Source organism: Sordaria macrospora, chromosome 4, assembly GCF_033870435.1.
Source record: "Sordaria macrospora chromosome 4, complete sequence".
NCBI lineage: Eukaryota > Fungi > Ascomycota > Sordariomycetes > Sordariales > Sordariaceae > Sordaria > Sordaria macrospora.
Window position 1 is genome coordinate 2,257,194 of NC_089374.1, and position 27,303 is coordinate 2,284,496.

The window sequence follows — 27,303 nt, forward strand, 5'->3', positions numbered from 1 at the left end:
TTAAGAAAAAAAAAGACACTAACAAAAACATCAACCGTCTTCAACAACAACGACGACGACGACGACGACAACGACGACAACACTCACAACAAGCCGTCCGTCGCTTTTCCCCTGGCCAATATGGCCGTGATCGATGTGAGCCAGCAGAGGGCGTCGCTCCTTAGCGATGCGACCACCTTGGACCTCTTGCCGCCAGAGTTGCTGCTCATGATCCAGGATCACCAATCGACCAAATTCCTTGACGCCATCGCCAGTGCCGCTCTTGTCTCGACAGCCACCGATCGTGTTTTCACCCACTTCGAGTCCGTTTTTGCCGACATCTGCGCCCGATGGATCCTGTCTTCTCCAAAACTCGACACGCGAGTCCTTGCCGCTTTCGCACGGATATTGCCCTTCGCCCCGTCGCTGTCCGTCTTTCTCGTGTCGCATCTTCGAGGAGGAGCTTCTGGTGGTGATAGCAACAGCAGCAACAATAACAACAACAGCAACAACGACGATGCTTCTTCAGAACCCAAACCTCTTGATTTCCTTGACCTAGCCTCCATCCGCCCAGTTGACCTCTCAATTGTTCTCCTAGCCCTCTGGAGGCTCACCAACTTTGACAAGCGCACCTACGCCGGCCTGTCAAAGCCTTCCCAAATACAGACCCTGTTCACACACGAGAACCCCATCGTCCGATACCTTGCCGTCCGAATTTTCTGCCAGCTTCATAATGCCGCCGATGTCAAGCTCGAAGCTCTCCTCGAAAAGCATATACCCAAAGATACCAGCCTTGTCTCAGAGCTCGACGGGCGCGAAGCCGACTATGCCTTCCTCAGCCTATACGAAGATGCTAGACGTGAAGAGATTCAGAACTCTCGCAGTAAATCCCAGACTAGTGAGGTCGATGATACGACTGTCAAATCCAAGATCACAACCATTCCAGAACAGAGCCTCACTCCTCTAGTTGTCAAATATGGAAAGACGGTCCTCCCGCGTCCCCTCGGCCCTGTGACTGCTCCCACCACACTCGCCCTTACCCCGACTACTGTTGAGAACCTCGAGAACCTCACTGGATGCCTACAACGACCGGGCCCTATTCTCCTCCACGGCCTTTCCGGTTCCGGCAAGACCTCCTTGGTTCACGAGGTTGCACGCGAGTTGGGCAAGCAGAAGCAACTAGTGACACTACACCTAAACGAGCAAACCGATGCCAAGATGTTGCTTGGATTATATACCACCGACTCGAAGCCCGGCTCCTTCTCGTGGCGCCCAGGTGTGTTGACCACCGCGGTCAGGGAGGGAAGATGGGTCTTGATTGAGGATCTCGATCGCGCGCCAACAGAAGTCATGAGCACACTGCTGCCCCTTATCGAACGAGGAGAGCTCCTGATTCCCGGACGCGGCGAGAGCATACAGGCCACCGAAGGCTTCCGCATATTTGCTACTGTCCGGACGCTGCTCGGCATGAACGACAAGGAGAACCTACCCAGCCTGATCGGACTGCGCCTCTGGCAGCTTGCCCACGTCAAGGCTCTTCCTCAACAAGACTTGAAGGACGTCATCAACAGCAGATACCCCTTGCTTCACAAGTACATCCCGGGAGTGTTGGCGGTCTTTGATGCGTTGCTGGCAGCCACCAGCGGTTCGACCCGTCTGTCGCTCGGCCGCATGGTCTTCGAGCGGCCACTCGGCACAAGAGATCTCCTCAAGTGGTGCGGGCGCCTAGATGAGATTCTCCGTGCTTCCGGCTGCAAGACTGGCGAGGAGCCTATTACCGACACCACCCGGGACCGCATGTTCCTCGAGGCGGCCGATGTTTTCGTTGGTGGAGTCAAGGAGATTAACGCGCGTAATATTCTAATTGGTGTCATTGCGAAGGAGATGCATCTCTCTCCCGAGAGAGTTGAGCACTACCTGACGAGCTACGTTCCCGACTTGGAGGATAACGAGTCGAGACTCACCGTCGGCCGCGTCTCGTTTGCGAAGGGCAGGAAAACAACCCGTGGAGCCAAGAACAAGAGGCCTTTCGCCACCACCACTCATGCTAAGCGGTTGTTGGAGCAGATTGCGGTTGCTGTAAGGCACAAGGAGCCACTCCTGTTGGTCGGTGAGACGGGTATCGGTAAGACTACCGTGGTTCAGCAGCTGGCGGAATCGCTTGGTCACCAACTTGTCGCCGTCAACTTGTCCCAGCAGAGTGAAGCTGGTGATCTTTTGGGTGGCTTCAAGCCTGTCAGCGCACAGACCCTCGCCATGCCTATCAAGGAGGAGTTTGAGGACCTGTTCGAGAGGACTGGTGTCTCTGCTGAGAAGAACAAGGCCTACTTGGACGGCATCAACAAGAAGTTCGCCAAGGGCAGGTGGAGAGAGGTTTCCAAGGAATGGCGCAAGGCCCCCAAGATGTTCGAGCAAATCCTCGCCAAGTTCGAGAGCATGCAAGCAGCCAAGGCCGTAGAGGCAGAGGTCGCCGAGGAGAACCAGGAGCAAGGCCCAGCCAAGCGTCGGAAGACCGAGTCTAGCAAGCTTCAGCGCCTGCGTGATCTCAAAGCTCGCTGGGACTTGTTTTCCCAGAGTCTCGATCAGTTCGATAGACAGGTTGCGGCTGGTCCTGGTGGCTTTGCTTTTGCTTTCGTCGAGGGCAAGATTGTCAAGGCGGCGAGAAACGGTGACTGGGTCCTGCTCGATGAGATCAACTTGGCCTCTCCTGATACCCTGGAAAGCATTGCTGGCTTGTTCCAGACCAATCCCTCTCTTCTGCTCTCGGAAACGGGAGAGATTGAGAGAATCCAGGCCCATCCTAACTTCCGCGTGTTTGGTGCCATGAACCCTGCCACTGATGTGGGCAAGAGAGATCTTCCCATGGGTTTGAGATCTGTAAGTTATTCTGTTCCCTCCCAGTTCGATGACAGCAGCTTACCAGACAATAGCGTTTTACCGAGATTTACGTCCAAAGTCCTGACCGCGACAAGAAGGACCTCCTCACCATCATCAAAACGTACCTCAAGGGAAACAACAGCAGCATCGATCGTTTGTCCGACGACATTGCCGACCTTTACCTTGAGATCAAGAAGAGAGCTGAGGCCAAACTGCTGGTGGACCAGGCCAACGAGGTGCCGCATTTCAGTTTGCGTACTTTGACCCGCGTTTTGACATACACCAACGATGTGGCTCCCTTTTACGGCCTCGAAAGAGCTGTTTATGAAGGTTTCTGCATGGGCTTTACAACCTTGCTTAGCGAGGAATCGGAACGGACGGTTATGCCACTTATCCAGCAACATCTGCTGAAGAAGGCTTCCATCTTGACTAATCCTCCTAAGAGGCCTGTGGATGGCAGAAACTACGTCAACTTTAAGAACACCGCCAAAGACCATCAGTACTGGTTGCTTCAGGGCAATGAAACACCAATCGAGCGCCCAGACTATGTCATCACCCCTTATGTCGAAAGAAATCTGTTGAACTTGGTTAGAGCTACGTCTACTCGCAGATACCCCATCCTCATCCAGGGTCCTACCTCTGCGGGTAAAACCAGTATGATCGAGTACCTCGCCAACTATACCGGCAACAAGTTCGTGAGAATCAACAACCACGAACATACCGACTTGCAGGAGTACCTTGGCACCTACGTCTCGGACTCCAACGGAAAGCTCAAGTTCCAGGAAGGTATCTTGGTTCAGGCCATGAGGGAAGGATCGTGGATTGTTCTCGACGAACTGAACTTGGCACCCACCGATGTCTTGGAGGCCCTCAACCGTCTTCTCGATGACAACCGTGAGCTTCTCATTCCTGAGACACAAGAGATCGTCAGGCCAGCAGAGAACTTCTGCCTCTTCGCTACCCAGAACCCTCCCGGTCTCTACGGTGGTAGAAAGGTTCTTTCTCGTGCCTTCCGCAACCGTTTCCTCGAGCTTCACTACGACGATATCCCCGAAAGCGAATTGGAGACCATTCTCCAGAAGCGCAGCCGCAACACTGCTCCCTCTGACTGCCGCCGCATCGTCCAAGTCTACAAGCAGCTCACCCGTCTCCGCCAGGAGAGTCGTGTTTTCGAGCAGAAGAACTCTTTCGCCACACTCAGAGATCTGTTCCGATGGGCGCTCAGAACCGCTGAAACCCGTCAAGAAATCGCCGACCACGGCTTCATGCTCCTTGCCGAGCGTGTCCGTAAGCCCGAGGAGCGCGAGGAGGTCAGGAAGGTCATCGAGGAGGTGTTTAAGGTCAAGATTAACCCTGATGAGCTCTATGACCGTGACATTGCGCCCGAGTTCCGTGGCACTGGTGGTAACAAGAACAACAGCCAGGGTGTGATTTGGACCAGAGCCATGCGCCGCCTGTACGTCCTAGTTAAGCGCGCCATTGTTAACAACGAGCCCGTCCTGTTGGTTGGTGAGACTGGTTGCGGCAAGACCACTGTCGTTCAGCTGCTTGCCGAGTTTGACAAGAAGGAGCTGCATATCGTCAACGCTCATCAGAATACCGAGACCGGTGATCTGATTGGTTCTCAGAGACCCGTGAGAAATAGGGGTGCTATTCTCGATGGCTTGTTGAGGAGCTTGGAGCAAGCTGCTGTCATCCTTGGTCAGGAAACGGGCGACATCGACCAGATGCAGGCGTGGTATCAATCTCTTACTGCCGATGACCTGGCTAAGCTGCCCGAGGAGTTGAAAGCCAAGATCCAATCTGATGCCGCCAGAAGCAAGGCGCTCTTCGAGTGGAGCGATGGTAGCCTCGTCCACGCTATGAGAGAGGGCACTTACTTCCTTCTTGACGAAATCTCTCTTGCTGATGACTCCGTCCTGGAAAGACTGAACTCTGTTCTCGAGCCTGCTCGCACTCTTCTGCTTGCCGAGAAGGGTGTTACTGACTCTTTCGTCGTCGGTGGCGAAGGCTTCCAGTTCTTCGCTACCATGAACCCCGGTGGTGACTTCGGCAAGAGAGAACTGTCGCCTGCCCTGCGCAACCGTTTCACTGAGATCTGGGTACCTGCTTTCACTGATGAGGAGGATGTGCATGACATCGTTGTCTCCAAGCTGGATGCCAAGTACAAGAAGAACCTCAAGGGTGTGAAGACGCCGATTTCTCGCATCATTGTCAACTTCTCTTCCTGGTTCGGCAAGACTTTCCGATCTTCGTCCACCACGGCGCTTTCAGTCCGTGATATCTTGGCTTGGGTCCAGTTCATGAATATCTGCAACTTCCCCTCTGTCGAGCTTGCTCTTCTTCACGGCGCCGCCATGGTCTTCATTGATACTATTGGCGCCAACCCCTCTGCCCTGATCGCTGTCGATCCCAGGACGATGGACATGCAGAGACAGGAGTGCCTCGAGAAGCTCAGCGAACTGTGCGGCTCTGATCTCGCTCATCACTACTTCCAGGAGCCGCAGCTCAAGATGGACGAGCAGGCTCTTACTATTGGTGACTTCAGCATCGAGAGGTTACCTAGCGCCGACCCCAACTCTGGCAGAGAGTTCGGTGTTCCCACCACCAAAATGAACGCCATGCGTGTCATCAGGGCTCTTCAAGGCACCAAGCCTATTCTTCTTGAGGGTAATCCCGGTGTGGGTAAGACTACGCTTGTCACTGCTTTGGCTCGTGCTTGCGGCAGACCCTTGACCAGAATCAACTTGTCCGACCAGACGGATCTGATGGATTTGTTCGGTACCGATGTCCCCGTCGAGGGCGCCGAGGCCGGTAACTTCTGCTGGAAGAACGCTCCCTTCCTGGAGGCCATGCAGAACGGTTCGTGGGTCTTGCTCGATGAGATGAACTTGGCTTCTCAGACCGTTCTCGAGGGTCTCAACGCCTGTCTTGATCATCGTGGTGAGGTCTACATCTCCGAACTTGACCAGGTCTTCAAGCGCCATCCCGACTTCAAGCTCTTTGCTGCCCAGAACCCTCACTCTCAGGGTGGTGGCCGTAAGGGTCTTCCTAGCTCGTTTGTCAACCGTTTCATCGTCGTCTACTCCGATGTCTTCACCAAGGAAGATTTGCTCTACATCACGGCCAAGAAGTTCGACAAGATTGGCGGCGAGACGCAGACGAAGCTCATTGAGTTCATGTCCAGGCTTGACGACGCGGTCGTCACTGCCCGTCTGTTCGGTGCCCAGGGCTCGCCGTGGGAGTTCAACTTGCGTGATACTCTCCGGTGGGGTGACCTGCTTACCTCCGACAATGCTCTCCTCAGCGGCCGGAAACCGGATGATTTCCTCGATGTGATTATCCGCCAACGCTTCAGAACCGAGCGCGATCGTGTGGAGGTCGATAAGCTATTCACTGAGATCTTCCAGCGTGAGCCTGAGTCCCACAGCCTCTACCACGACATCAACTCCTATGTCTCTCAGGTTGGCCTTGCTACTCTTAAACGCAACCAGTTGTCGCAGCCGACGCCATTCCCCTCTATCGAGCCCATTCACAGGCTCAAAGAGATCGAGAGTATCTTGATCGCTGTCGAGCAAGACCTTCCTTGTATCCTTGTTGGTCCTTCCGGCACCGGCAAGTCCGCGCTTCTCAACCATGTGGCTGCTATGGCTGGCAGGTCCCTCGTGATCTTCCCGCTCAACGCTGATGTCGACACCATGGATCTCATCGGTGGTTTCGAGCAGGCTGATCCTCACAGGGAAGTCCAGGCCAACCTTGTTAAGATGAAGCAAGCCCTCCAGGATCAGATCCTTCGGGCTCTTCCCGAGCCGGTACCGGTTGCTGCGGTTGATCTCATGGGTGCTCTTATCGCTCTGTCTGGGGAGCACCAGTATCCCGATATTCTTCGTATGATTGAGAATCTCCTTCCCGAGGCCGGAGAACTCGCTCCTCTTCTTTCTGAGACTGCTGAGATGCTCCGCAAGCCTTTGACCCTGGAGAACCCTCGCTTTGAGTGGCTCGACGGTGTCATTGTCCGGGCTGTTGAGACTGGTGCCTGGTTGGTCCTTGACAACGCCAACTTGTGTAGTGCCTCCGTGCTTGATAGACTCAACTCCCTTCTCGAGCGTCCCAATGGCTCGCTGAGCATCAACGAGCACAGTGGTCCTGGTGGCGAGCCGCGCATCTTGACGCCCCATCCCGACTTCAGAATCTTCCTTACTGTTGATCCCCGCTATGGCGAGCTTTCGCGTGCCATGAGGAACCGTTCGGTTGAAATCTACCTTGAGGGTGCCCCTTGGGAGGCCAAGAAGGCTGATTATCAGAATATTGCTCCTGTCGATGGTAGTCTGCAGCGCTTCCACACTGCTACGAGAATCCTCAACGGTGCGGAGAATGCTGATGTCCTCGCGCCTCTGGCATTTGACGTCCTCTCTCTCGGCGATACCAGACTCCTCGAGGCTTTCATGCAGGCTTCCACCAACGGCTTGATCAAATCTCCCGCTGCTAGCCAACGCCTCGCTCAGCTGCTGTCTTACATCAGCGCTGAAGATGCCGGTGCGCTCAGACAAGCCGTTGCCTCTCTGTACGGCGCCGCCCCTGACAAGATGCTCATGCCTCTCCACCCTCTGCTCAACTCGCCCATGATCCCTCTCCTCGAGCAGGATCGCGAGGGTCTCGCAGCTTGGATCTCCGGCTGCTACGAGCTCTACCTCGACATCCAATCCGCACAGTCAGCCATGGAGGCCCAGCTCAACAAGGTCAACGTCAGTAAGCCGTCCCAGCTCAACCGTCTCCAGCGCTCCTGGATCGCCGACAAGGTCGCCTCGCTCTCGCGCGACTCCACCGTCAACGCCGCCCGCTTCCTGACCTCTCTGCTCAAGCTATTCAAGGCCTACATGAGCGAGACCATCAACGAGTCCAGAGCCTGGAAGGAACGTCGCGCCATCTTGAGGCGTTTGATGCTCTTCTGGAAGCGCACCTTCGAGGCCCTTATCGTGCCTAATGCCAAGTTTGAGGAGGCCCGTTTCCAGGCGCATCTGACGCAGGGCTCTAACCTCCTGAGGAAGGCCCTTTCCGTTCTGCAGGAAGCTGATGATCGCAAGATGCTCGCTACTATTTTGGAATATCTCGAGCGCGACTTCGTTGTCGGCTTCAAGCTTTCAACTGGTCTCAGTATGGAGGCGCTGTGGAACCAGCTGCGTCCTGAGCCGGTTGCTGATCAGGAGTGTCTCAAGCAGGTTATTGAGATGGAGAGACTTGCCGATCGGTTTGACTCGCTGCGCTGGAAGGCCGATGCTAGCATCGCTACCCTCAGGAGCGTCCAGGAAGCTATGGCTAGGGCGTATACTGTCGTTCGCAGCGGAAGAGGCGATGCCTCTGCCCTGGTGAAGGAGCTCGAGTCGGAGATTTCCACCCTCGAGGCTAGAATTGGTCAGCATCCTTGGACCCACGAGCCATTCTTTGCTTCCACCTTCGAGGCACTCAGGCAGGCTCTTGTCCTTCACCAGGTTTCCGAGGACGGCGAGGTCGTTTTGCCCGCTCTGTCCGACATTGACGTGCTTTCCAACCTCCCCACCGTTGCTCTGATGCGTCTCCGCGCTTCAAGGTCTTCGCCGCTGCAGTTGGTCGATTGCTTGCTTGCTCAAGATAGCGAGGTGCGTCCTTGGACTGGTACCCTGTCCAGGTCGCTTTTGCTCAAGTACGATGCCACTTCCTCGGCCAGCATGCACGAGTTGCACTCTTTGGAGACCGAACTGCCTATCATGGGCAAGATCCTTGCCAAGTCTTCGGATGCTCTGGCTACGGATTCGCTGAAGAAGACGGAGCGTTTGTTGCTGAAGCTGATGGAGGAGGTGATGGCTGCTCATGGCGATGCTTGCAAGGGCGTCATTGTGCCCTTCTTCCAGAATCTTTTGAATGAGATGACCGATTCGGAGTCCGTTGAGCTCGCTTCTCTCCTTGAGCAGGGAACCAACTTTGCGGTTGATACCACCCAGTGGCCTCAGCATCTTGTTGTCATCTTTGAGAAGCACTTCTACAAGGCTTTGAGGGCTTTGGCCGCCGCTGAGAAGGGTCTCCAGCCTCGATCGGCATATACTTCCGTCGCTTGGGTCCAGTTCTCTCTTGCCTCTATCAAGCTCTTCGTTCCCGACAAGATCTTCGATCCTCACCACCGCGCTGAGATCGAGCAGGAGGAGCACCGCGAGATCTACGAAAGCCTGCAGCAGCAGATCGCCGCTCTCGAGGCCTTTGAGCTCGCCTTCACTGGCCAACACGCCGGTCTCCGCTGCAAGCTTCTCATGGAAGAAGTTGCCGGTCTTGGCGAGCCGCCCGCTGTTCAGTCTATCTACCGCCCTGGTGACTCGGAGCTCCGGGGTCTGCAAGGAGAGTTTAACAATGTTCTGAATGCTCTGGTGCAGAATGACGTGGCTGCTTCGCATCTGCGCTCTATCTCTCTTGAAGCTGAGGATGCTTCCGAGGAGCTTTCGCTTGTTGAGAGAAACCTCGTTGCTCTTGTTGGCCGCTTCATCGGCCGCTTCAATGCCTATCAGGACTTGACGATGCCGCTTGTCAGCTTCTTGCGCTGCCTGCAGCTGGGTCTTTCGCTCGGCCAGGGCGCCGTTCCCGCCAAGAGCTCCGATGAAATCGATTTCAAGAGCATGGTCAAGGTCACGCCCTTCCTTAACGGTACTGTCTGGGAGGCCGAGGCTAAGAGCTTGCCTCTTCGCTCGCTCGAGTTCCTTTCGTTCGTCCAGGCTATCATCGCCGTTGAGGGTATCGACAGCTTGCCGGATCAACTTAGACAGGCTGTGCACGAGTCCTTCTATGCTTTCCATGAGGAGTGGAGCAAGAAGTTGGACGCTGATCGCAAGGCTGAAGAGCAGAAGAACAGCTTGTTCCGCTTCAAGGGTAGTCTCGAAGATGAAGAGGCGTTTGACCAGGAAGAGTTCGATCAGATGTTCCCTGACTATGTCGATGAGGAGGAGGATCAGCGGGATCCCGATGCGCCCAAGAAGAAGAAGCAGATCCCCCGTGGTAACCGCGACTTGTCCATCTTGCTGGCCGAGGCTCACGAGAAGATCTTCCTTTCGCCTCAGGAGCCCCAGCAGAGCATCCGCATCTTGCTCACCCAAGTTGCTCGCAGGATTGCCCGTGCCGAGCGCAACGCCGCGGCTGGCGAGCCTGAGATGGACGCCTTGCTTCTGCCCGCCACCATCCTTGCCTTCGAGGACCAGATCAAGGCCTTCAGCGCCAACGTCGACTCCAACAACTACAACTTCTACACCGACTCCATCCTTGTCGAAGTCCGCAAGGCCCTCACTCTCGTCACCGCCCTCAAAAAGCGCTTCCAGGAGCTGCAGACCATCGACGAAATCGGCCACCATCAAACCCTCGCTGACGTCGTCATGGCTTGCGACAAGGTCCTCGACATGTCCATTGACGACCCTCTCGCCGCCATCATCACCCCCATGGAGAAACTCTACGCGCATGTGTACGAGTGGCACGAAGGCGGCTGGGCCACCAAGGCGCACAAGGCCACCGTCCTGTACGAGAGGCTGCGCGATACCATCTGCGACTGGCGCCGCCTCGAGCTGTCCAGCTGGTCGAGACTGCTCGACGCCGAAGCTAAGAAGTGCCATGATGATGCCAAGTCCTGGTGGTTCATCGCCTACGGCGCCGTCATCCTCCAGCCGTGCTCGTGGCTGCAGGAGGGCAAGGATCTATATATCTACGCCATCGAGCTCTTGGGTGCTTTAGAATCCTACTTCAACACAGCTACTCTTGGTCAATTTACTTCTCGCCTGAACTTGCTCAGACAGCTCAGGAACCAGTTGGAGCTGTTGATGGTTGATGAGCCTCAGCTGAGCATCATCCGCGATGCTGTCCAGAACTTCATCACCTACCATGCTAGATACGAGCGCAAGGTCAAGGAGCATATCGCTGCCGGCAGAACTCCCTTGGACAGGAAGATGAAGGATGTCTTGCTTTTGTCGAAGTGGAGAGACAAGAACATTGAGGCGCTCAGGGCTAGTGCGCGCAAGTCTCATCAGAAGCTGTTCAAGCTGGTGAGAAAGTTCCGCGGTGTGCTTTCCCAGCCTGTTAGCGCCATCACCGAGCAGGGTCTTCCCGAGGAAGAGCACAAGGGTCTTGTGGCCATCGTCAACAAGGTCGCTGTCCAGGCTGATCAGGAGGCTATCGCGCTTGTCTCGCAGCTTATTCCTTCTCTGGAGAGCCAGCAGCAGTGGACAAGAATCACCAACCTGCCCGGCGTCCTCAAGATGATGGGCAAGTTCGGCTCGCTGCCTGCTTCGGCCCTTGAGATTCCCGGCAACTTGGACGAGTACATCACTTCGCTGGTCACCGAGATGGCTGAGCTTCGCAAGGAGACCCCCCAGCACCTCACTGATGAGAACAAGGAGGAAGTGGCGCACTTGAAGACAAGAAAGACCAAGCTCTACACCGATACTCTCAAGACTCTTCGCGAGATGGGCTTCAGTCGCAACTTGGGCACCACCATCCTCGACCGCCAAAAGTCCGCTCACGCCGTGCTCGTCCACTCGGGTCTTGTTCCCCACCTGAGCGAGTCCCAGCTCAACGCCATCGAGTACTTCTACCACAAGATGCTCGACTTGGCGCCCAAGTTCCGCCACGCTACCTTTGAGCATAACGATGATCTCAACCGCGAGATTGTCCATCGCTCTATCGGTTTCCTCGAGGGTATTCTGTACGTCATGTTCAAGCAGCGCATGTATCTCTCGCGCACGGCTGAGGCCGAACGTGCTCTTTCCCAGGCCATCACTTTCGCCAAGGAGGTATCCGGCCGCGGCGGCGAGGTCGCCATTCAGTCCCAGAAGAACTTGACGAACCACGGCCGTGTTCTGCGTTGGCTTGTCCAGATTCTCAAGTTCGCTGTCTACATGGTTGACGTCCACGGCAAGCTCGGCGAGACAAACAATGACCACGTTCGCAGCGCGTTGCAGAAGTGGCTCGATACGTTCGCTACTCTGGCCACCAAGCAGGAGAACCTGCCTCGTCTGCCTACTGGTTTCAGCTCCGTCGCTCTCGAGCAGCTTCACGCCGATGCCAAAAAGAAGCTCGACGGTCTCCGCGATAGCATCAACACCCTTTTGCTCGAGAGGCCTGACATGGCTTTCGTCATCCGCCAAGTCCAGCTCTGGACCAGCGCGCAAACCGTCGCCATCGCCAACGAGCTCCAAGAGACTTCCATCGACGAGTTTGCCAAGTTCGCCCTGGACCTGTCCAGCCGCATCCTCGTCGCCCTGCAAAAGTTCCCCGAAGCCGTCAAGACTTTGCCTCAAAGCCAAGAAGACGCCGGCTGGTTCCTCGCGCACAGCGAAGGGCTCGAGAAGGCCATCAACACCCTCGCCATGCCGCGCATCACCGCCGAAGTCGACTCCATCCTCCGCCAGCTCAAGGCCTCCGACCTGTCCCAACCATTAGTCAGAGACGCCGAGACCGCGCTCCTGCGCGCCGTCCTGCCCATGCTCGAGCAGTACGCCGCCACATGCCAGCAGAACCTGGCGCAGTACGCCGACCTGCACCGTTCCACTTGTCGTCTGGGCTACACCCTCAGCAACAGCTTCATCATCATCGCCAAGCAAGGCTTCTGCTCCCCGCAGGAGGAGAACAAGGAGAAGTCGGGCGAATCGGGCGACGTGCAGAGCGGCACCGGTCTCGGCGACGGCGAAGGTGCCGAGGATATCAGCAAGGACATCAAGGACGACGAGGACCTGTCGGAGCTTGCCCAGGATCAGAATAACAAGAACCAGAATGACGTCGAGGATAACCCCGACGCGGTCGACATGGGCGAGGATGATCTGGAGGGCGACATGGGCAGTGTGAAGGCGGAGGAAGAGGAAGAGGAGGAGAACAAGAAGGATAAGGATGGCAGTGACGACGAGGAAGATGATGAGATGGACGAGGAGGCCGGTGGGGTTGATGATCTCGATCCTACGGCCGTTGATGAGAAGATGTGGGATGGTAAGGACGAGGAGGATGCGGAGAAGGATCAGAAGGGAGAGAATGACAGCGGGAAGACGGATGAGGATGATCAGGCTGCTGCGGAACCTGGAAAGGAGAAGAAGGAACAGCAGCAACAGGAGGAAAGTGAAGATGCGGCCAAGGAGGAGGATGAGGAGAAGAAGGAGAAGAAGGAGGGTGAAGACGAAGAGGAGGAGGATGAAGGTGAGCCGGGTGAGGAGCAGGAGGGTGATGCTCAGCCGCAGGAGGAACTGAATAATCAGGACCAGAACGTGGAGCAGCAGGATACCCTGGCGTTGCCGGATGATATGCAGATTGATATCAGCGATGGGGAGGAAGAGGAGGAGGATAACTTGGATGATTTGGAGGATGGGGAGAAGCCGCAGGATGGAGAGATGGAAGAGGAGCAGGCGCCGAATGGTGTGGAGGAGGAGGACAACCTTGAGGAGCAGAAGGATGCGGAGAAACCCGAGGAGGCTGAGGCCGAAGAGACGGATGACTTGAATCCTATGGATGAGGATAACATGGATGTGGACATGGACAAGGAGGAGGAGCAAGATGAAGACGCCCCGCAGGACTTGGACAAGGAGGAAGAGGACAAGGAGAAGGAACAACCCGGTCTGAATGATGACCAAGCGCAGGCGGATGACGACAACGCTGCTCCCAGCGATGTCAAGACTGGTGGTGGTCAGGCTCAAGATGACCAGAACGACATGCAGGACGACACCGCTGACAACAAGGCCGCTCAGCGCGAGCAAGGTGCTGTCAACAACCAGTCCTCTGACCAAGACAACGCCCCTGGTTCCAAGGGTGAGCAGTCCAGGACTGAGCAGCAGGAGGGCCCCAATGAAGATCAAGAAACCGAGGCCAGCAGCCAGCCCTTCAAGAAGCTCGGCGATGCTCTCGACAGGTGGTACAGAAACCAGCGCGACATTCGCAACGCTCCCGAGAACAAGGAAGAGCAGCAGAAGCCGGACGTCGACATGGCCAAGGTTGAGTTCCAGCACTTGCAGGATGAAGATGCTGAGCCTGACACTCAGGCTATGGGTACCGCCAACGACGAGGAGGTCCGTCCCATGGACGACGCCATGGCCATCGACACTGAGATGGAAGATGCCAACAACCACGTCTTACCCGAGGATGAGCCCGCCGCCGAGGATAACACCAACAAGCAGGACGAGGACGTGGACATGGAAGATGTCGAGGTCCCCGACGCTCCCAAGGAGGACGGCAAAGACGGTCGCTCCGGCGTCGCCACGCACCAAGGCGCCATGGACGACTCGGACTCCGAAGACGAAGACGCCCGCAAGGCCAGCGCCAAGGAAGGTGACAACTTGGACGAGGAGATCAACGAAGAATCCTCCACCCAGCTCTCCCACATCCACCTCGAAGACCAACCACCCCGTCCCCAGCGCGACTTCAACGAGGCCCTCTCCATGTGGACCACCTTCCAGACCAAGACCCAATCCCTCTCCATGTCCTTGTCGTCTCAACTCCGCCTGATCCTCACCCCTTCCCAATCCACCAAGCTCTCCGGCTCCTTCCGCACCGGCAAGCGCCTCAACATTAAGAAAATCATCCCCTACATCGCCTCCTCCTACAAGCGCGACAAGATCTGGATGCGCCGCGCGATCCCCACCAAGCGTTCCTACCAGATCTTGCTCTGCGTCGATGACTCCCAGTCCATGGGCGACAGTCTCAACAACTCCGGTTCCGCCGGCCGCTTGGCGCTCGAGTCGCTCGTCATGACTTCCCGTGCACTCACAATGCTAGAAGTAGGCCAAGTCGGCGTCCTGGGATTCGGCACCGACGTCTTCGTCGCTCACAAGCTCACCGACCCCTTTGCCAGCCACGACGCCGGCGCCAAGGTCCTCCAGCAGTTCACCTTCAAGCAGGAGGGTACCGACATGGTGAACCTCCTGCGTCGCACAATCGACCACTTCCGCGACGCCCGCCTCACCTCGGCGTCCCAAGGCGGTGAAGACCTCTGGCAACTTGCCCTCATCCTGTCAGACGGTCTCGTCCAGAGCAAAGATCACGCGCGCCTGCGCCCCTTGCTAAGAGAAGCGATGGAGCAGCGCGTGATGGTGGTGTTCATCGTCATGGACGACGCGCGCGATGCGCAGGGTAATGCCAAGAAGGGAAGCCAGTCGGTGTTGGATCTCAAGGAGGCTAGGTTTGGGAGCGATGGGGTGCCGGTTATTCATCGGTATTTGGATAGCTTCCCGTTCCCGTATTATTTGATTGTTCATCATTTGGATGATCTACCGGGCGCGCTGGCGGGACTGTTGAGGAGTTGGTTTAGTGAGGTTAGTGCTTCTTAGGATTATAGCTGTCTAGAGGTAAGAAATTGTGTGGGAAGGAAGTTGTATGCATGAGAAAGGAAATGAGAAGGAAGGAAAGGAGAAAGAAGAAGAAAGAAAAGGAGAAGAGATGTGAGAGATAGATAGATAGACTGCATTTGTGTTGGAGTTATTGATTTGTTTGGAGTTACTGGTTTTATTGGTGTTGTTGGTTGGTTGATTTGGTTAGGAGTTCCGATTGGCTTATTCATCCTAACTGATCATGTTTTCTCCTTCGCAATTTCTCATTCGTCAAACCCAAAAAGGGGCTTAGGCTAGGTAAACAAAAGTTAGACAAGAATCATTCATGTTTTCGTATCAATTTTCTCTCCACTGTGCCGTGTTGTGAACAATTTCGTAAAAAGAATTCCGAATAACAACATGTGTGAAAGGCTGAGAAAAAGATGTTGGATATCTGAGGCCCAGACAGTCCAATACGCTTCGCTTTGGCCAAGGTCAAAAAACGCCCACTTACAAAACTGTGATAGGGATCTCAGCAGCTTGGAAACACATCGAGCAGAGAGTCCTTTGGAGATTGGAACCATTCAGAAACTGCCTAGACCTAAAACCTATCTTCAAAGGCGTATCAAGCACGCTTAGATGCGTGAAAAGAGCATACCCAAGATGTAATGTACTGACCATGTTGTATTCGATTTATCTTTACGACCATTTGGTACAAATAAGTGGACCTTCGACGACAATGGCAAGGAGGGCAGACAGTTCACGTTTCACGCTTCACGAAAGTTTTTAAAGGTTGAGCGTCATGTTTTTGTTCCTTGGCAAACGATAGTATTCTTTTTTTACTTGTGTCAAGTTTGCAATCCCTCCCAGTTCCTCCCAGTTAGGTTCCTTGTTCTTTCATCCTTCGTCCCACTTCATTCATGACTGCGCGAATCCGACGCATCTTATGCATCGCCCATCCCATTATGTCCCGCCCGTTCGCCCAACCCAACCAGGTGTGGTGACTCCCCGATATAACTCCCAAAAACACAGCTACATCCTCCCACCGATCCATTTCGATTAAGATAACCCCAAAAAAAAAAAAAAAAAGAATTCCACCCACCAGCCGCCGCCCATCCGACAAAAGAAACCCAAAGACAAAAGAGATAAACAATAGAATCAAATCTTGCCGCCTTGCTGTCGCCTTTGCTCTATGCCTTTTCTACACCCTTCTGCTTTCTAAGCGATAGTGTAAAGTAGTGTAGTATGATAGCCCATTTTGAATGCCCGCCGAAAATGCTAAATAGATTGAGATTGTTGAGTGATTGTTGAGAAAAGTATTAGGTGTAGTAATTTGTGTGTATAACGATCGGTCGAATGTTGTTGTGGAGCTTAACCACGAATGGCATCAGCCATCCAACCCAACTCGTTCATCAACTCTTCCAGACCCGAGTTGGGAGTAGGGCTGTTAAGGAAAGATGTATGAGAGACAGGAATGTTGGTCTCGATCCTGGGGACCATGAGAGAGGACTTTGACTTCTCTTCCTGGGGAGAAGATTGGGGAAGGCTGTAGGTGGAGAGGGTGCTTCTGACTGAGCCGGCAGAAGCCTTGCGGGCTGTGCTGTAGTCGAGCATGGGAAGAGGGAGGAGGTCATCCTCGGGAGTCTCATCCTCGTCGTCGTCAGAGTGGTAGAAAGCCGGAGGCGAATTGGCCGGGGATTGAGGTGAGCTGGTGTCAACGAGAGACAGCGTGGGGACCGAAAGATTGAGGCAGGGCACCGTAGCGGCAAGAGTAGGTGTAGGAGCCTCATCGGATTCGACAGGGGGAGAGGGAGTGAGGGAGCGTTGAGATGGTGGAGGAGAGAGGCCAGTGAACTGCATGTATTCCGACACGGCAGATGTGGCAAACATATCGTCATCTTCGTTCTCCTCGGCGATGTCATCGGGGATGGTGATGGCTGGACGATCCACTGTCTGGTACTCCTCTTCAGGTAGTACATCATCAGACAGGAACCGGCGAAGCGACTCGGGCGACATGTCCCTGGACTTGCTCGACCCGGATGACCTGATACTCCGAGTATCATCGGTAGGTGTTGGTGCCCTGATCTCGGGCAGGGAGGAAGAGCTTTGCTTGCGACCGAACAACCGGCGTGGCGAGAACCAACTGGAACCAGGTGAGTTGGACCTGGCAGAGCGCTTGAGTTCAGGTAGAGGGGCGGTAGCGGCACGGGAAGCGGCGTTCATCAATGAGACGACTGCCGGTTGCGGCGTGCTGTACCTGTCGTTTGGGTTCATGGTCATGTAGTTTTCCTCGCGGAGGGAGTTGGTGGATGCGCTGCGGTTCCTGAGGGTATGCTCGACAGGAACGTAGAGAGTGTTGACAGTCTGGCCGGGGAGATATGGGCAGTTATTTGTTGAGGGAAGAGCAGGATCATGTGTCTCAGCCGCGCCATCTAGCTCGTACTGGAGGTCTCGGTTAGTGACAGGGTCCGACGGACGTATCTCTGGGAGAAAAAAGACTCACATAAAAGTAATATGTCTGGCCCATCTTCAAGCCACCGTTCCGCTTTGTGGTCCGGCCAGAGTCACCATCGCAGATGATGTCCTTGAAGGTGTAACATCCCTTCCACTGGCCTCTGTCTCGTCTGATGTCACGCTCCATTGTGTAAGGTTTACCGAAGTTGTCCCAAGAACCAACCAGGTGAACAGCCTTGACCGAGGGGTGAGTCCGTCTATATATCGTGTTAGTTTCCTCTGCAAATGTAGGCGCAGATCATAAGGCTGGGGCATGAGAGGAGTGAAAGTGGATGAGAGCAAGGATCCTCAGCCACCAAAGTCTCCGAGGGCCAAGGTAGGCTGCAATATTCCCAATACCACGCCAAGGGTTGCGAAGGGTCATTACGGGAATTGGCCAATAATGATGGCTTCCCTGGAGCTGGGTCAGGTCAGGCAAGAGACCACGAGCGCAATCACCGTCAGACTTTTTTCGTTCGGTAAAATTGCTGCGCGGGCGATCTGCTGCGTAGAGGCTGACCTGCGAGAGATTCCCAGCGCGCCCAGGCTCGCTCGCTTGGACCCCGGCCTCGCGTGGTGATCGATGGGATTTTGATCGATGGATGCCGTAATCCTCAGCTCTCATCGGATCGGGCATGGGAATCCGATTTTTTTCTCTCCACACTTGCTGGCACCATCTCCAAACCCAAAAAGAAAAACTGGGAAGTGGAACATCTCCAGACGTACAGTATGAGTCGGGTCTTTTGCCGAAAAAGCGAGAGGGTGTAGCCGAATTAGGTGCAAAAACAAACGATGGGGGAACGAATGAATGACCGCACGGCAGTCTCGCAAGCGAAGTGAAGGAAAGATAGAAGAAAAAATAGTGAAAAAAGATTAACACAAGTTCGAAGAACTCACAACATAAAGGTAAAGAGGGTTGTTGTTGGGTCCATGCCGGAATTTCTAGAGTCGACTCGTCCACACCTTAAGCGGACAGGTCTAGACGAAGGGGCAACTGGCAATATAACTTCAGTTTCGCTTTGAATGGCGGGCGGCTGCGTTTCGTTGGAAGCTTCTGAAGCAGATAGAAGGTAGTATTGATCAATGTTGTTGATGTCGCTATTGAGGAAGGGGTGGAAGGGGTGAGCCAATCAGAATGCTGAGACTGGTGCGGAAGCGCCGCACTGCTTCAGAGTCGAAGCTGGGGAAGCAATCTTAGTGGACGGCGCTTAAAGGTGTATAGATGCGACAACGAAGATTCGGGTTTCTGAAACTCGACGCACGTGTTTCGAAGTTCGACCAAGAGCCAGAGATTCGACGAGACAAGCGAGGAGATCAGGGACTGGAGCCGCCGTGGCGAAGACAGAGGGGATTGTGAGGTTTATTGCTGTGGTCTGGATGGGACCGCGGGAGGTTTTTGTTGGCAGTGTTGGATGTCGTGCTAGTTCCAGTTGTACCAAGCTGGCAAGAAAAAAAAAAAAGGCTGAGAATGCCAACACACATTCGATGACACAGCAGCACTATGGATCCCGGTAGTACCCCAGAATATGTTGTAAAAAGTCGTCAATACTATCCACAATGTCGGCGACAAAATCCATATCAAGAGAAATCAGGGTTCCCAGATCTTGGGAAAAGAAAAAGAAGGCAGGGCCCTTGCCCTATTTCAAGCCGCCCCAGTCTCGTCAGATCCTGGGACTCGTCGCTTCTCCAGGCCTCTCGTTCGTCAGTTCGCGAGGGGAACAGTGCAGGTTCCTAGATAGGCTTGGTGTGTATACAGCTGGGCTGGGGACCGAGAGCGAGGTTGATGAGCTGGGGGGTGAAGATCGAAGACGGTTTGGCCTGTGGTCCCAGGAAGGACGGTTGTTGAGGGCTGAGGCAGGACGGGCAGCGCAGGGGGTTGTCTGGAAGCCAAGGCTATCGAAATGGGGACAATGGGGTAGCTTCAGATGGTCCAGGGGTCACGGTATGGGTGTTGAAATCGTGCTTCATGGGCGGAATCTGTGGCTGGGAGTCGCAGAGATTGGGTCGGGTCCATGCACGGCTAATCTCGCCAGGGCTCAGTTCATGCTACAGTGTGTGGTAGCAGACCCTGTCGACCATGTGGACCATGTGCGAGATTGATTGATTGTGTTGGAGGGAGATGGTGTTGTGGTTAGATTGTGTGTGTGTGTGTGTGTGCGTGTTGCTGAGCCTCTTGTTATGGTTGCAGAGTTCCGGTTCAAGATATTGAATGGGAATACTTGAGTTAACAACAGCGGATTTGGGGATTGCCCGAGTCTCCAGAAAAGAAGAGAGAAAAAAGATCGACCTATTAGTTTGGGTGTAACTATGCACAGCAACCTGATATATGAGACTGGTGACGCAGAGTGACTGGTTGAGCATTGTGTGATAGAAAGTCTTGGGACTGCAGCATGATGTTTTCTGGGGAACGGGAAGACCGGGTTCCTTGATAGAGACTCAACAGGTTGCAAATCAGAAGCTGACGACAGAGGGCAACACTGCAGAATGCGGAAGGTACGATATGTCCAACACTCATTGGGTCCTTCCTTCACAACAGTGTCTCCATTCAATGCGTCGATCGAATCTCCCCCTAGGTTTCCAATCGCAGGCTTTCCTGGTCAATGGTTGGTCCTTGTCCGCCGTGGTCCCCTCTTCGGGAATAGCCGATGCGCAGTCGCATTGGTCCTTTTCATTGGTAAATTCGGGTCATCAATAATCGGTGTTGTGATGGCCAGCTGTAGGAAATCGTAACGAGGATAATAAGCAATGTCGTGGGCTGGCTGTCGTCTCATTTCGCCTGATCCCGTCTTTTGCTGTTGCGTGGTTGACGGGAACGAAACAGGCGAGAGAGACTGACGACTTGACGAGACAGAAGCGCCAAGAGGATTGTTCAATTACCGCTCAAGCACGGGCCACCACCACGTTCATCCCGCCAAAACAGGAAGTGGAGACCCTGCTTCGACTCGGACTGGCTCCACTTTTAACGCTATGTGTGGGGTCATTTCCTCTTTCCTTCTTCTGAATTGCAAACCTAAACTCTCCGGACACTCCTTCCTTTCGCACGACGGATAGCCAATCTGCTGTCCTCACTATGGGCATCTTCGAAATTGTACCCGGTTCGGTGCCGAAAAGGGTCAGCATCACAAGGATACCCAAACCACGTCCCCAATAACCATCCAAACGAAGACGGGAATAGATGAATTCCATCGCTTGTTTCGAACCCCCCTCATTCATTTTTGTCTTCCAACCAAACCTTCAAATCTCCAAGCCGCCCGGCAAACGGAAATGCAATCATCCTACATTTCAGTTCTCTCTGCCGAACCGGCCGTCACCGTGTCCGTGATAACTCAATCCGAACGGAACATTGTGCAACGACGTCACAAAAGCAACCAAACGCCTCAGCGGGAATTGGCGCGTCCCGACTCGGTTGCCCACAGCGCCGCGCCGTTGCATCACGTCGTCGACCACACTGTGCCATGACAACGGTGAACAATCCTAACAATGACAAAACAACAAAGTCATCCGCTCGCCAAGGCAACACCACGAGGACGGCACGACGAGGTTTTCATGCATCAATCACCATCACTCTTTACTATCAATCCGAAATATTTCGTGATTTCTCAGGATTCTCCCTTGCATCCCGCCCTGGCCACAAAGTCAGTTGGTGGTGATCAGGGGTCGCCAAGGTTAACCTCATTTACTTCATACACCTACAAAGGCCAAGTGACGATCAAATAACCTTAAAATTTCCGAAGAACGGGGTCGGGGAGGGCGATCGTAGTAGGTTTGATAGCCATCCACCAAGTCTAAAGTTCAGCTGGCTTGAACTGAAATCGGTTGTTTCCAGTCAGCAGCAATACATTTGAAACAGACCAGATCTGCGGCCCCAATCTTCTTGTTGTCTTCTGGAAGCTTTCCATTCTCAAACTCCTGTCGATACTGTTCTAGCGTACCAAGTCTGAAAGTAGTGTATGGTACACAACAAGGCACAAGAGGCACATGACACACCTCCAGTTGTTACCCAAGTTACGACTGTTGACGCAGCCGTACACCCCCATCGACGACGTCCCCTCGTCTCTGTGTGTCACACCCGTGTGCGGCACGACAACCACAGGACAAGTGCACATCCGGGCATCCCCAGCCAAAAACCACCGACCGCCTTTTCGGGAGCCGGGGCAATCCCGAATGGAGGACGACAGGCACGACAGGAACGACGCCTTTGTGACCCATTGGAGACGGTTTGGAACGTTTTCGTGAATGGTTACACAAAAGGCACGAGACACAAGCCACAAGACACACGAGACTCGAACGCCTTGCCTCTTTTTTCTCGGTTCACCGTCTCACCACAGGCGGACACGGCAGATGCCTGGGGCTGGGCTGGGCTGGGCTTCGTTTCTCTCTTTACTCTTTTCTGTTCTTTCGTTTAATCGTGATGGTTACTGTGCTTCAGTTTAATGGAGTAAGCGACCACGAAAGCGTAGAAGAATGGTGGTATGCTTGGTGAGTGAGTGTATATATGCTTGGTGAGTGAGTGTATACCGTAACAGGATGCATGTGCCAGGACACACGAGAATTACGGGAATGTGGGAGGCTTGCGACATATACTTCGAAGTAGCTGGCGTCAGATACTTTTCCACCTGCTGTGTTAGCTTTTCTCATCATTTCTAACATTCCAAAAAAAACATATGATAAGGATACCTCCAAGCATGACGGAGCATCTCTCAACATCACTTTGATCACATACACCACCCCCTCCCTTCCATGCCACAGACCGACCATCTCATCTCGCCAGGCTTCACAAACCCACTTCCAGCCCTCTTCTCACTCACCAAACACCAAGATATATCCGACCCAAGACACGGGGTAAATACTCAAGTTTCCTTCGAGTGGCACAGGCAAATATGAGTGAGTGTTAATATGAAGGGGCAAACGCCACCGGCACTTTAACAGCTGGGGTGATCCCATCTTCGTGTCTTTTCAGTCTTGTTAAGTTCAATCTCATCTTTCACTCCATGTCAGATTATCTAGAGGTACCTCTAAGTAGACCACAGGCCCCTTGATCATTGACAACGTTGAATGGGATAAACATGAAGACGAGATGCCAAATGCGCTCAAAGTACTGCAATACCAGCTCGACTCTCTACCTTGGTAGGTAGCTACATAGTATGAAATGGCCCTATCGTTCCTTCCTCACTCAATATTCTCTTGCTTCCCCACCCATAAGTATGAATTTTAAAGGAAGGTGCGTAGAGGTATGGTTTTGAGAAAAGAGCTTGAGCTCCTTGCTCCTTTCTCGACACTTTCTCCCATATGTTTATATCCCCCAAGCTGTATCTCCGACGGGGAAGCCAGACATGCCCCTGGATATCCCACTTTGCCGTGCCTCTAGCCCTCAGTCATGGGTGTCCTCGGTCAGCCCCAGATTGTCTTACCGGCAACCTCAACGGATATGAACCTCAATATCAACCCAAGCCACCCCCATACGCCACCGGGACTTACCAGCCATCACATTTTTCACTTTCCCTTCCCGTCTAGAGTAGAGATAAATGGGCCGTCTTCAAGTGAGTGAGTGGCAAGTGACAATTGACAAGTGACATGATCGGGGATCCGAGAGAGTGGTTGGAAAAGAAGCCATGTTCCACCACCACCACCACCATCACCACCACCACTTTCAACTCCAGTGCCAGTGCAGGATCTAGACCCGCGCCTCTGTGTTTACGGTCAGCCGCCTTGCCTCCATGAACCAAAGAGGTAGTAGATCCCGATTCTCGACATGATGCGGAGCTGGAAGTGGTACAGGTAGTATCTCTTCACTCCACTCCACTCCACCAAGTTGGGTTGGAAGCTCATCAATCATGTGAGAACTGACTGACCTGTGGAACTTCGAAATGCTGAGAAATCGGCTATCAGTCAGGTGTAAGTAGGTACCTTACCTACATCCTCGATACCTAGGTACCGCACATACAGGTACCCATACCAGTCTAAAGTCGAGAAAGAAAGAAGAAAAAGGGAACAGACCGAGATATCTAGAACTGTAAGAAGCTCTTCTTGCCTACGCCTATGCTTATGCCTATGCCGTTTTGTTTTCGCGGTCTCAATCTTAAAATATATTATTTTTTTTTTCCAAAAATTGCCAGCAGTTTCCCTTGCTCTGAAGAAATCTCTCCTTGCTGCTTACCTTGCTTCATATTTCACCATTATCATGCATACCCTTCAGACTCATCAATTCTGCCTGCTGATCAATACGTATTCTGTTCTTCAACCCCCAAAGTGACCCGACGACCCGACGGATTGGAACCGAGCTGAGATGAAGCTGAAAAAGCCGATGGCTTGGGCCTAGGCCTTTTTTGTGTATTTTCCACACTTTCCGCCCGTTGTGATCCCGACAATCTGGGAGCTGGGTAAGGACCAGCTCGGTACTTTATCTCCGCCGTGGCTTGCTTTTGGCTCCGTTGACATACGCCCGAGCAGTAACGGACGGAAAGTGGGAGCATTCAGGTTCAGCCTGATGGAGGCAAGCCACGGTCTCAACTTACGGCGCTATGGCGTTGCGGAGTAAGATGAAGAGAGATTGGATAGACAAGCCATGCAGCCAAAAGCCGGGAAACGAGGCCGGCATTTCCTTGTTCGGTTGGTTCCTGAGGTAGGACAATAATAAAGAACCTACTGGGCTGCGAGTGATACTTGTCACCAGTAGAAGAAGTATAGCACATAAGAGACTACACAGTAAAAGTGTGGTCCAAGTTTGATTTCATATTACCATTACATGAGGAAGGAAGTGAGAGCTCTGCCCCTCCTAAACAAGGTATTTCCACCTCGCCTAGGTAAGATCTTCTTCCCCATCCAAGAGTCGAGCGAAGTGAAAACACTCCTTTTTCTTTCTTGAAGAGACCCTTTTCCAACCTTGTTGTGTCTTGTTAACACACTCTTTGTACAATTGATATGGAACCCAAACATCATTTGCAACCAGCCCTCATCACTCAGTCCCCTTCATTATGAACAGCCAATCCAAGTTCATCCTTTCCCCTTCCTTCCCTTTTTGCCCTTGGCCTTTCCCCCCTTCCACGACAACAAGTCGCATAATAACCCTGAAGCCATGAACCGGGCCGTTAAAACGAAGAAGAGAAAATAACTATAAGAAAAAAACAACAACATATGTGTGTGGTATAACGCCTTTCCCAATGCCCCAGATAGTGAAGGTATGTTCTTTTTTCTCTCTCTTTGTTGGTTTTGTTCTTCTTTCTCCGTCACCTTCCCCTTTCCATCGTCATCGTCATCCAAGACCACCATGGCGTCCGTCCCCCCGTCTAAGACGTCGAAGGGGGTGTTACATCAATATAGATGATGAAGCCCCAACCACGTTTTGTGAAAAGAGCGATTAACTCTTCCCACAGAAATAAAAATTACCACCGTCGACAGAAATAGTCTGTATAAGTACGTATCACAACTCCTCAGTTCCTCAGCAGAGGGGCCCCGCCCTACTCCGAGTTCTGTGCCCAATTATATTACTCGTCCTTGAGCTCTTCGCCCTTGACGCCCTTCTTCTTGTTAGCCGCCGCGACCCTCGTGCGCTCGTACTTGATCGAGGTGTCACCCTTCCACATGGTGCCGAGGATTCTATCCCAGGTGGTGAAAAATGGCTGGGAGAAGTTGGTCTTGATGCCCCAGCTCTGATGGTGGATGTCGTGGTAGGTGGCGTTGTTGCTGGTGATGTGCTGCAGGGGGTCCCAGGGCAGCGCGTATCCGCAGTGGTCGTCAACCGTCTTCATCATGCTGCCGACGAAGAAGAACATGCCCTCGCGCGAGGTCATGAAGGAGCACTTGTAGGCGATGGCGGCACCGAGAGTGTCGAGCACGAAACCCTCGACGGGGTGATTGTATAGGGCACCGTAGGCGTAGGGAACGTAGAGACGGTGATGGCGAGCGTGCCACTTGGCTGTTGGAGGAAAGCATGTGTTAGTGGGGGCCGGTTCAGCTGTGTGGAATTTAGGCGGTGTGTTTTAGAGAACTTACTGTACATCCACTTGTTCATGTGCATGGCGCGGTGCCAGAGGTATTGCCAGCTATCGAGGGCAAAAGCGGCGAACCAGAACTTGATGCCAGGGATGACAATCCAGTAAATGAACTTGGCCAAGAGAATCTCCCAGGAAGCGAACGCGGGGACAGCCGTGCCGGCCATGTCATCGAGCTCGAAGAGGGAGGGGTAGAAACCGCCAGCAAGCGCGCCAGCAAGCAGTGGGTATGAGCCAGCGATGGTCTTGGAAAGGGCGCCGGCGTTCAGTCCAACGAGACCGAGAATGGTGGGAAGGCCACGCTGAGCCAAGCGGATGCGCGTCGCCCAGACGGCAACTTCGTAGTTCTCGTGTCCGGTGACTTGCTGGTCGTCGAGGAGATTTAGCACAGCCGAGGTGCCAATCTGGATTACTTGTTCGAGGAGGACATCGCGGGCGACCTCGTAGCGGGAGGCAAGATTACGTTGGCTGATTTCTTCGGGGGTGTGTAGGCGGTACTGAGGGAAGAGGTCGTAGGTGTCGATAATGTGGAAGACCATGGATACGACCCAGTAGGCGATGTGCGGCAGGATAAGCGACAGCCAAAAGTCCGAAATCCACGGCAGCAGGTCCGGAAGTGGCCGGGTTTCGTAGGCGGGCAAAGGCGGCAGGGCCGATGCGATTGTTGTGTTAGCCATCATGGCCATGGTTCGACCGGTTGTTATGTCGGTGAAGCCCATCAACGGGTTTGAGGAATTATCGTATTTTGGCGGCGATAAAGTCGGCAGCAATCAAGACGGAGACTTGCGCTGCTGGACGCCCAAGTTTTAAGTGGGGGGTGATGATAGGTGGTGGAAAGGCGGTTATATAGACAGATTCCAGAAAGACAAAGGACGAACTGATACAGATTGGCAATGAAGGAGTGTCGGTGAGCTTTTTGTGTTTCTGGGAAGATGGACGGGACGGGGAGGATGGGAAGGGATGGAGATTGTATTGTAAAGTACAAAGTGAAGCCCGGGCGCTGACTGATACCGCGTAGTGGACTGAGTGTGTCCTGAGGTCGGACTAAGAATCGAGATCAGTGGAGAATTGGCGGGTTTTAGTGGTTCTACAGTCGCGGTCCGACTGGGTCCCTTGTACAAAAATCCATCGAGGACCGCCTATCGAGTGGCGTTCGCCGTTTCGCTCGGTTTGCCGCCCCCGGAGGGAAAGAAGCGAGCGAGTTGCGGCTTCCCCCCTGGCAGATTTTTGTGCAAACCCAGAAACCCCAAGAGATGCCGGATGCCGGACAGCCCATTCATTCACTTGTGTTTTTCAGGTTACGGGTAGGATCTATCACCTGCCAAGTGGGAAAGAGCTGCAATGTTCTTGCCCATCAATTTCGCTTTGGTCCGATCTTCCGCGTCTGCTGTTTTATCGTGCCACCCTCCGGCTTATCAAAACCACCGACACTCCGCCGTGGTTTACAAGGTTCATCATCCGTCACTGTCACAGGTAAAAAGTCTCGACCCATGAGCCTGGTTTTGCTTATTATGTGGCTTACCAATGTCTGGGACACAAAGACTATAAACCATCCCAACTTCCCGTCTCCCTTCCATTTTCCCCAGATATCTGCCCACGCTGGTGTGATGGATGTGACAGCTTATGCAAGGTCTTGGCAGGGGCATCCGCATCGAGTTGATGCACCATCAGGTCTA

The 27,303-nt window shown here is 53.7% G+C and overlaps 3 protein-coding genes across 3 annotated transcripts; 1 reads left to right on the forward strand and 2 right to left on the reverse strand.

The window, feature by feature from the left end:
* Positions 1–120: 120 nt before the first annotated feature.
* Positions 121–15,490, forward strand: SMAC4_08888 (uncharacterized protein; the record flags this gene model as incomplete). Its single annotated transcript, XM_003349137.2, has 3 exons — positions 121–2,856; positions 2,910–12,794; positions 12,831–15,490. 3 exons carry the CDS (start codon positions 121–123, stop codon positions 15,162–15,164), a joined length of 14,955 nt encoding a protein of 4,984 aa, XP_003349185.2. The 3' UTR covers positions 15,165–15,490.
* A 723-nt stretch (positions 15,491–16,213) lies between these two features.
* SMAC4_08887 (uncharacterized protein) lies at positions 16,214–20,678 on the reverse strand. The gene is made up of 3 exons (XM_003349136.2): positions 18,534–20,678; positions 17,647–17,854; positions 16,214–17,585 (listed from the first exon to the last, which is right to left on the reverse strand). Exons 1-3 carry the CDS (start codon positions 18,566–18,568, stop codon positions 16,515–16,517), a joined length of 1,314 nt encoding a protein of 437 aa, XP_003349184.2. The 5' UTR covers positions 18,569–20,678; the 3' UTR covers positions 16,214–16,514.
* A 3,659-nt stretch (positions 20,679–24,337) lies between these two features.
* SMAC4_08886 (uncharacterized protein) lies at positions 24,338–26,650 on the reverse strand. The gene is made up of 2 exons (XM_003349135.3): positions 25,629–26,650; positions 24,338–25,551 (listed from the first exon to the last, which is right to left on the reverse strand). Exons 1-2 carry the CDS (start codon positions 26,344–26,346, stop codon positions 25,121–25,123), a joined length of 1,149 nt encoding a protein of 382 aa, XP_003349183.2. The 5' UTR covers positions 26,347–26,650; the 3' UTR covers positions 24,338–25,120.
* Between the last annotated feature and the right edge of the window lie 653 nt (positions 26,651–27,303).

Coding starts and splice junctions, on each gene's coding strand:
- SMAC4_08887 (XM_003349136.2), bottom strand. CDS start 18,568: ATGGACCCAACAACAACCCTCTTTACCTTTATGTT. Junction 17,855..18,533: donor ACCCTCTTTACCTTTATGTT/GTGAGTTCTTCG, acceptor CACGATATATAG/ACGGACTCACCCCTCGGTCA. Junction 17,586..17,646: donor GCCAGACATATTACTTTTAT/GTGAGTCTTTTT, acceptor CGAGACCTCCAG/TACGAGCTAGATGGCGCGGC.
- SMAC4_08886 (XM_003349135.3), bottom strand. CDS start 26,346: ATGGGCTTCACCGACATAACAACCGGTCGAACCATGGCCATGATGGCT. Junction 25,552..25,628: donor CATGAACAAGTGGATGTACA/GTAAGTTCTCTA, acceptor TTCCTCCAACAG/CCAAGTGGCACGCTCGCCAT.